This window comes from Pezoporus flaviventris, unplaced genomic scaffold, assembly GCF_033815535.1.
Source record: "Pezoporus flaviventris isolate CSIRO_AGI_PZ_B2104156 unplaced genomic scaffold, CSIRO_AGI_Pfla_v1 ptg000100l, whole genome shotgun sequence".
Taxonomy (NCBI): Eukaryota; Metazoa; Chordata; class Aves; order Psittaciformes; family Psittacidae; genus Pezoporus; species Pezoporus flaviventris.
Window position 1 is genome coordinate 2,784,085 of NW_026892648.1, and position 9,660 is coordinate 2,793,744.

General features: G+C 53.9%; 1 protein-coding gene across 1 annotated transcript; it reads right to left on the minus strand.

Annotated features, from left to right (window-relative positions):
* Positions 1-1,913: 1,913 nt before the first annotated feature.
* Positions 1,914-6,786, minus strand: DCTN3 (dynactin subunit 3). The gene is made up of 7 exons (XM_061477145.1): positions 6,631-6,786; positions 6,428-6,512; positions 5,116-5,202; positions 4,422-4,505; positions 3,718-3,776; positions 2,935-2,994; positions 1,914-2,304 (listed from the first exon to the last, which is right to left on the minus strand). Exons 1-7 carry the CDS (start codon positions 6,775-6,777, stop codon positions 2,215-2,217), a joined length of 612 nt encoding a protein of 203 aa, XP_061333129.1. The 5' UTR covers positions 6,778-6,786; the 3' UTR covers positions 1,914-2,214.
* Between the last annotated feature and the right edge of the window lie 2,874 nt (positions 6,787-9,660).

Below are 9,660 nucleotides of genomic sequence, written 5' to 3' on the forward strand. Positions count from 1 at the left end.
GACAGGCGCAGGTCAGGGGCTGCAGGCAGAGACACGTCACCAGCTGATGAACAAAAAACGTGCTTTCTGGGGGAAAGACAGAAAGGTCCAGTCTTATAGCTCCCCTCCCTGCCAAGACTGGATCCCTCTACTGCCAACCCAACCAAAACCTGCCTGAGTAGAGCATTCCTCTTCCCACCACATAACGCCCAACGTGCCAAAGCACACAGCACTAAGGCTTCGTTATCTGCAGGGTCATGAGCCCTGTTTCACCCACAACCAACACATTCTACCTCATCCCCTATGGAAACAGGCCTGGCCAACGTCCCCCCTCTGTACATAGAAAGCACACACTCTCCACGAAGCCTTCACCCTTACGACGGCAGTGGGCTGACACAGGGGCTGGGGACACTGCTGCTGTGGAGATGGAGATGCGGGCTGCCAGAGGATGCCAGGGAAGGGCGAGCTCCCTGTCGCTTGGGTTAGGAAAGACAAGCCTGGAGAACCTACCGCTACTGGGACGTGGGGGTGGGTGCGGGGAGAGGCAGGCGAAGGCCTGGGAAGGGCCAGACCGCTGTGCAGGGAACGCACACTGGGGGAGGAAGGCGGCCAGAGGGGAGGCCAGGCCGCTGCTGCGGGGCATGAGGCGGGCGGGGAGGGTGGCAGGCCGCACCATGGGGGGCTGCGGGAGGCCGGGCGCCTCAGTGGGGTCCCGGTGGAGGCCGGGCTGCACCAGAAGAGCCCATGGGGAAGCCAGTCGGGCCCGGTGGGCGGCCGGACCAGGGCAGCGGGTCGGGGTGCGGGAACGCGCCTCACCTGCGGACGCCTCAGAGTGCCCCTCACCACAAGATGGCGGCCGTGCGCAGGCGCGGTAGAAGGCAGGCGGGGCGCCGCTTCCCGCCTCTCGCAACGTCACCGCGGTGGGCGGTGCCACGGGTTGGGTGTGGGTCTGCCCCCTGCCGGCCCGGGGCCGGAGCTCCCGCTCGCACCGGGGTCCCGGTGCGCACCCGGCCGGGAGCGGGGAGCAGCCTCCTCGACAAGCTCCGTCTGGGTGCTGTGGGTGCTGTGCACAGGGTCGGCCGAGCTCCTCCGTGCTGGGGCCCCGCACCATCCCTGCGCACACGCAGCTGGTGCGCGTCCCACCGAGGATGAGGGTTTGGGACCCTTCTAAAAGCGAGACTCGGGAAGAGCTCTGTGGGAGAAGAAACTCCAGGTGATGGCCAGAGCAGGCGGGGCACAGCTCACACCCCTCTCTGAAGGGGAACGAGCCCACTGTGAGCTCCAGCTTGCAGCAGCTGCTGGGTGAGCAGAAGCAGGGTTAAAGCAAGAGCCACTGCCTGCTCTCAGCTCAGGCATGGGAGAAGGGCCCAGCGGAAGAACCCCATCAGGCCAGATCCCCCTGGGCACTGGCAGCTCTCATGAAAGGGGAGAAAGAGCCGTAAGAGCTTGTGCCACAGCCTGGGGAAGGGTGCAGGGCCGGAAGGGGTTTACCTTGGCCCAAGGCTCAGTGAAAGTACTGGCAATCTGTAGGCTGCCACAGGACCTCTGCAGTTCAGAGCCTTGGAAATCCAGCTGGTGGGGGACCAGGGCGGCAGGATGAGTCCTTAGAATCACAGAATCAACCAGGTTAGAAACAACCTTGAAGATCATCAAGCCCAACCATCACCCCACCTCTGTCAAGTCCACCACCGAACCATGTCACTGAGGGCCTCATCTACATGGTTTTTGAACACTTTCAAGGATGGTGATTCCATCACTGCCCTGGGCAGCCTGTTCCAATGCCTTAGAACTCTCTCTGGGGAAGGGATTGTTCCTAATATCTAATCTAAACCTCCTCTGGTGCAGCTTGAAGCCACTACCTCTTGTCCTATCACTTGTTGCTTGGGAAAAGAGAATGACCCAAGTCTTTGCACCCAGGGAGGACAAGAACCCAGTCAGTGTTTCAGTACTTTACTACAATTCACAGTACAGCAGAAAGGGATTTTAAAGTATGTTAGAAAACAAAAGGTGTTTCAGGGAAGACTTGCGAACTGTGATATTAGCGTGGCTTCACATTGGAGCTGACACAACTTGGACACAGAGCCAGGGTGACCCTGTGTGCTGCAGTGTCATTGGCAGCAAGCTCACGCCAAGTGGGAAGATGCAGATATCTGTGGGGTGGAAGCAGAGGTCTCTCTCCAGAGAGACCAAAGGCCAGCAGGGTCCCCTGGGTTCTCAGTGCTCCTGGGTTGCCCATTACTCTGCCACGGGTTTGGCTTCCTTGGCAGTTTCCAGCTGAGTCAGTATTTCATTCCACTGGACAAACTGCTTGGAGAGAAGCAGGGTCTGGATGCGACTCTTAAGGAAAAAGATGTGGGAACTGGAGGGAAGAAACCAAGCTCAGAGCACCGCAACAGTCCCAGTACAATCCTGATTCCTTGGGTGAGGAAAAGCCCTGGACACCAGACTGCAGAAATCCTGCATGGACTCAAACCACCCAGGCGCTGAGCCACTGCCGAGCACCAAACAACAATGGGAGCTCAGGAGGCACTTCTGAACACTGCATTTCAAGGGTCTTTCTACAGAAAAGAGCAGAGCCTCCCTACCCTCCATGGTTTTAGGACGTGTCTCAGAACTGGGATTCTATGCAGACAAGAGCAGCCGCTGTTTAGCTCATGCAGGTTGCAGAGACCAGCAGTCATCTGGCAGAGACACCAGCACACTGTGAGCAGATCCAGCACAGGGACTCTGGTTCACAGTGGCACCCTGCCCTTCTCTTCTCACAAATCAGCAGTTTTGGCCCTTAGCTCCGCTCCTGAGAGGGATATCACAAGGACATGGGGTCACCACATCAGAAAGGACACTGGCCATTGAACCCAGGGGTGTGGATCCAACAACATCTGATGGTAGGAGTCAGCCCAGGAGACAGGCTGACACAGCAGTTCAGCTGTGCATGGCTCAAGGCTCAAAGGATACCATCTTGTTGTAGTCTTCAAGGAGTGTCTTGACATTGTCAGTGAGCTGGTGACGCTGTTCCTGCAAAGAGGGGAGCTGCAGTCAGTGAACAACAAATAAACTGAAGGACATCTGCCTTCCCAGTCCCTGCCAACACCCATTCAAGGCCAGGACTGAGACTGCAGCTCAGACTCTGACTGTGGCCACTCATGGAAGCTAGAAGGATTTAAACATCCAAGAGAAAGGTTACTAACACCCATGATTACAATGCAGCAAAGCCCCTGGGCTTGCACTACTGCCTGCCTCTCCTCAGCATCCATGCCTTGCTTTCCCCAGAATGGAAACTTACAGCTAAATGCTCAAAGGGGCATTAGGCACTACCCAAGCTACTCACTGCCAGCTTCAGGAGTGCTCAAACAGGGAAGGAAAGGGTGAAGTGACAAGATGACAGAAGTCAACAGCCTTCCAGAACAAAGACACTGGAAGACTGCAATGCTTTACCTTAGTGTCCCAGTGAAAGGGGAAATTCCAGCTGGTTAAACCCACTGCCACTTACTGTCACTCAAACCTCTGGTTTGAGCAGTTACAGTAGGCAAAGTGCTTTTCCAGCTCAGACTCAGTTGTCAGAAATCATAAGTACTTCCCACCCAAGTGCTTAAACTTAAGACTGCACTATGAATATCCTGGGACTGAAAAAACCCTGCTATAAATTCAAGCAATTGCACATATACCAGTGTCAGTACAGCTACTGACAAATGGTTACTCCTCCCTGCTAGTCAGGACTGTCAAGAATATTCATGCTACCTGCTGCTGTATGTGGATTTGAGACAGTCGCTGTAGTTTGGCTGCCTGGTCAGGAACCGCTGAGAGCACAGAAGAGAAATCCATTTAGTTTGTTTCACAGCACATGGGATTAGTTCTCAAAATAAAGACCATTCCTTCTCCACCAGAGCATCACAGTAGAACTCTACTCACTGAATGCAAGTGCCACACACCACAAACACAACTTTTATATGATTAAAAAGCACCACTGGCTACCCTCCATATTAAATACCAAGTTTATCTGCTAACTCTTCTGGATAGAATGAGTTTGGGGATGCTTGCAAGTTGAGGGCTAATCAAGAACTACATCAGAGTAACCTACTTGGATGAATGTTATGGCAAGCAATTAAAAAGGCATCTCCATCTATGCCGGGAACAGGAATAGGTTCACAGGTAGGAATTCCCTGCCTGTCTCCACCCTCTCTGCCATGATGCTGTCTCTAACCTGCTTCCTGACCTATTCTATCACATCCCTGACCTTGCCTGAGACATCACTGCAGCATGAGAGAGGCAAAGACATCCCACTAAGTTTATACCTATTCTACTCACTCTGGTTTGTGTGCTTTGCTGTCCTCTAGTTTGAGGCTCATGAAAGAAAAGAAACACAATAACCACAAACCAAAACAGGACAGGCAACAGCCTGGGGGTGGCATTTGCAGCTTAAACTTGCAGCAGAGTATGTATACCTTGGATACTGGTAATGTCCAAGACGGGCTGAAGGTTCTTCACCTGCTCCAGAAGGGCTGCTCGGGAAGGAATCAGCTGCTCCTCTAGGTGGGGAGGGACAATAAGCAACATCAGTAAGTACAAGATGCTGCTTTGGTTTTTCACAGATACTGGTGAGGTAACTTTTCCAGGTGACCTAGCTGTACATAATGGGGGTGTTTATGATTTTGTTTAGACTTTCGTGTTGTTTATCTCCGGATCTTGGTTCACACCAACTTAAGGCAGGAGAATCTCTACCAAGTTTCATTCGCAGACTTACACCAAGATGAGGCTGAAGCAAATTCTTTGGAGCAAAAGAGGACAAGCCTAGAAGGTGTTTAAAATACATCCAAAGGTCTTCCGCTTTTGTTAAAGCCTAGAGAGTGCTGGAAGTGAGGTGAGAAAATCTGATCTAGTTACAGTTTTTCTTTCCAACCTTTTATTAATTCACTGTTAAATTGATCAATACTAAAAAGATCCAAACTGATAAAACTGCAGCATGGGAGCACTAAGGATGACAGACATGCTTGTACAAACCATCTCTCTAATAGCTGTAAAGGGGGTGCCTTACCAGATCTTTAAAACTAAAGAAAAGACATCTATCCCAATCCAGTTTAGGTAAAAGACAACTTTTATAGCACTAAAAAGACTCCCCTGTCTCATTTCATGCCATACCTGCCAAGATGAACTGCAGCTTTATGGTGTCTGGAATAGCCATACGATCAATGTACTGAGGATCAAGGTATTTTATTACATCTTCAACTAGAGTGAAAAATAGGTTTGGAGACAAAAAGTAGCAGAGATATTACTGCATTTACAAGTACAATTTTCCCCCATGCTATGCATCAGGTTACTGTCTAAACACGGCACATTTAGGGTCAGGGGTTTTCGGATTACTTTCTATAGCACTTGAAAATAATGTGACTTTGGAGTGCTGTGACCAAGAACTAACAAATGCTTCAAGTCATGTAACTGCTTCATGATGGACACCTGCAACACTTCTTCTTATTTGGATTATGACAGATGTCCATAAAGGGAAGTGAAATCTGCTTCTTCCTGCCCTTGAAACACAACCAGCCATTACCCCTTCATCCTGGTCCTCAAAATCATCTACACATGCGCAGTTTACATTTTTATACTGAATGTCTACCACAGCCTTGGACAACAATGATCCTCCCTAAGCAGCCTGCTCCTGCTGCAACACCACACAGCAAAGCTTGGCCAAGAGACAGATTTCTGGGTCAAAGCACCACTCTGGTGTCTGCTCCTGATATCCCCCAGTTTGGAGGCAGGTCCCAATATCCATCCACCAGTGGCTGTGCGTGATCCTTACTCCTCCCACCACACATAGGTGTGCGCAGGAAGTCTGGGTGTGCAAGAAGACATTTCAGGAACTCATGCTCCAATAACCCTCAAAGGCTGTACTTCGGGTGGTGCACATCACTGCACCCATACAGGCAGATATCATGCAAATAACAGGTTGTGGAGCCTACAGGGACGCCAGAGAAGGACTGTTCATCAGGGACTGTAGTGATAGGACAAAGGGGAACGATTTTAAACTGAAAGAGGAGAAGTTCAGGTTAGATCTAAGGAAGAAGTTCTTTACTGTGAGGGTGGTGAGGCACTGGACCAGGCTGCCCGAAGAAGTGGCAAATGCCCCATCCCCTGGCGGTGTTCAGTGCGAGGCCGGACAGCGCCTTGGGTGATGTGGTCTAGTGTGAGGTGTCCCTGCCCATGGCAGGGGGGTTGGAACTGGATGATCTTAAGGTCCTTTCCAACCCACGCTTCTGTGACTTCCCACACCCAACAGCGATGCTGCAGAATCCCAAGCAGAAAGACCCTTATTTCTCCACCAAATATGTGAAACAAGAGCCCCGAGCCAAAGGCGCTCGCACGGGAAGCCATTTTTGTTTAGAGGAGCAAAACGCCACATAGGGGTTTCGAGCTCCTCCGCCCCTCTCCGATACCCCCGTCCAACTCCACTCACTTTTCTTAAACAGGATTTTGATCCTCTCCCTCTTGCTGGCGATATTGTTCAGCGCCACCTGCACCTTCACCAGCTCGTCCACCACCTGCAGCGGCACAGCAAGGGGACGGGCCTGTCACAGTCCGGCGGGTAGCCAGGCCGGCCCCCAGGGCAGACAGAGCCATCCCCTGACAACCGGAGCCCCCCCACCCCACCCCCGGCACCTTGCGCGTTCCGGAAGCCCCATCGCCGACACCGATGCGCTGCTCCACCTCCTCCAAGCGCCACTGCAGCCGCCGCAGCTCCACCGCCCCCGCCGCCATCTTGCCGTCGGCCGGAAGCACTCGCGCGTCGCTTCCGCTCCGCACCATGGCACGGCGGTGCGTTGCTAGGGCCGCCGTTGTCAAGGAGAGGGGAAGAGAAGGGAAGGGAAGGGAAGGGAAGGGAAGGGAAGGGAAGGGAAGGGAAGGGAAGGGAAGGGAAGGGAAGGGAAGGGAAGGGAAGGGAAGGGAAGGGAAGGGAAGGGAAGGGAAGGGAAGGGAAGGGAAGGGAAGGGAAGGGAAGGGAAGGGAAGGGAAGGGGAAGGGCGTGAGGCCCCTCTCGGTATGAAGGAGGGGGGGCTACGGTTGGTCGATGGTGATTTGCACTGCAGAGGGAGGCGCAGTGGCCGCTGGTAATCAATGTCTGCTTCATTCCAGAGTGGTCCTCCAGGAAAGAGACACTCGGATATATTAAAAGAAATTGATAATAGTGATCTATGGACGAGTGGAATCAAGGGCCTTTGAAATCCAGGAGTCTGCTGCGGGCTTTCCCCCAGGCCTCAGCCTGCCCGGGTTCACCTTTATCCTATCGACCAGTGCAGAGATGCTCATAAGAAGGGATGTGCTAATGAAGGCAGCAGCCAGCCCCAGTCCCACCGCTGCCTGCAACCAGCACTTGCAATGACAGGGCTCTCTCAAAGGCATGGGACGAATTCATGGTACCAACATCCACCACAGAGGAAAACCTGGAGCCTTTCCAAACTGCAGAGGGAGAAGCCTGTGAGCTTTCAATGCACCTTCAAAGTGATGTTCCCTGCACACGAGGGTTCAGCTTGCCCGTGTAGCTTTATCACTGCACTAGGCTGGAGTGTTGAGTCTCTGTTCCTTGCGGTTGTGAACATGGAGCTGGGTGTTGCATTTGCCATGCCACAGGGAGCGCCCAACCTAGGTGCCAAGCCAGGTTCTTAGGTCAAAACCATCTGTTAACAGCAAATACTTTGTTAGCATGGCTGGCAATGCAAGGCTGGATGACTCTGGGGACCCTTTCAGTGCCCTTTGCTGAGAACAAAACCCACTGTGCCCTGAAAAAGCTTTGTCCTAAATGTGTTCCTACAGGGAGCTGTACAGGGCTGGCAGGTTGTAGGAGGGAGCTGTGGGGTGGCCCAGGGCCCCAGCAACCCCTATGGCCTCCCATATCTCCCTGGAGGAGCTGTGCGGAGCACTCAGGCAGGAGAAGCAGGCAGAGGCTCTGTGCACTCTGCCTTTTTTCCCAGGAATCGATAGCGGGGCTGTTGAAGAGGGATCTTCAGGGAGGAAGAGCTGTGCTTTGTTCCACAAAGGTGACAAATAGAAACAGCTTCATTAGCAGGAGTGACTGCGGGCTGCACAAAGGGCTGCGAGCTGCTTACATTGTGCTGGTCTGTGTTTAGAGGTACTGGATTTGCCCAGCATGATGGACAGTGCCCACAAATACACAGACGACCATTATGGAGGATCTCAGATCACCCACTTCCTCAAGGTAGGAAATTCAGGCAGTCCTTGCCTGGGACTTTCGCACTAGGGGTATTTGGGATTGGAGGACATCCACCCTTTAGAGTCCTATCCAGCCTGTGAGGAGCCTTGAAATGGGGCTGAAGGCACAGCACTGGTTGCCCACAGCCCAGGGCAGTCCACAGATGTGCCCCACACTCCTTGGGGCTGGGAGAAGGAATTCAACCCTGTCTCTATCCTTACAGTGATACTGATACCACAGCCACCTGCCCCCAACCCAGCTCTGAAGCCAGATCCAGCACTCCTCCTGCTAATCTGGATCATCCCTGCATCCTCCGTCTCTTGCTTCCCACTCAATTACAGTCCCTGCGGGACATGGGAAGTGGGCATCAATCAAGGCTGGTTACTCAGGTGACAGCAGCTGTGTCTCCGAGCCCCCCAGGGAGAGTGGCAATACACATCGCCCCCTGAGCTGTGTAATGAGTGGAGATGCGGGCCTTCGTGTGCCCTCCAGGCTCCCCAGGGCCCTGGCGCTCGATGAGCTGTGGCCAGCACTGCCTGGCAGTGACAGGGGACATGAGACCCCAATTAAGGCTGCATCGATTCCACTCCAGCTCTGCTTCCCGTGCTGTGCCGGGCTGTGCCGTGGCTGCAGGAGCTCTGTGCCAGCGCTTAGCTGTCTCACAGCCCTACAGCAAACACCCTGGGACCAGCCTGGGACACGCACAGACACACAAATACACACACACAGAGGGGAACCCCACTGCAGCCCGGTGTACACTCAAAACACACACACTCCGCTGTTCACAGACCCCCTCACCTTCATACCCACCTACAGGGCTCCTCTGGAAGACCCGGAACGGGGCAGGAATAGGGTCCTCTTCAGGGGACCCGTGTCCCCATCCGTGTCCCCTTCCGTGTCCCCAAGTGCCGCTACCCCGAGGTCCGGGGCGGGCAGCGCCGCTGCAGCACCATGGACAGCGCCCGCGCCACCCGGTGGGGTCTGCGGGTCTGGGCTGGGGGTGTCCTCACAGGTATTGGGGGGTGTCCCTGAGTGTCTGGGGGTCTCCCCAGGGGTGACCCGCGAACCAGGAGGTTTTGTCCCCTTGTGTGATAGGAACCTGGCTTCATGGCTGCCAGGGTGAGCCTGTCCTCATGGGTGTGATTGGTAGAGTCCTCATGGGAGCCCCCCCTGTGCCCCTTGAAATACAACCGTGCACGTGTGAGCCTGTGCATTTGCACACAGACGTGCAAGTATGAATCTGTGTATGCCACTGAATCCGTATGAGTGTGGTGACTTACAACATCTCCATGCTTTCCCACATGCACCCATATATGCACCCATGAGCACCCATGTGTGTGTCCATGTCTTCCAGCTCCAGCTGGATCACCCATGCCCTTTGTGGGCACTACCCATGTGCCGGGCTGGCCCAGCACTGCTTGCATCTCACCTGGTCGAACATCACAGACCCATGGCCATGGCTTGAGCAGCCTCAAAGCCAT

What these genes read in the sequence shown, in the direction of transcription:
- DCTN3 (XM_061477145.1), bottom strand. Translation starts at nt 6,777, where the DNA reads ATGGTGCGGAGCGGAAGCGACGCGCGAGTGCTTCCGGCCGACGGCAAG. An exon ending in CAAAATCCTGTTTAAGAAAA is followed by an intron (nt 5,203 to 6,427) that starts GTGAGTGGAGTT and finishes TTTTCACTCTAG; the next exon opens with TTGAAGATGTAATAAAATAC. An exon ending in GGACATTACCAGTATCCAAG is followed by an intron (nt 3,777 to 4,421) that starts GTATACATACTC and finishes CTGTGCTCTCAG; the next exon opens with CGGTTCCTGACCAGGCAGCC.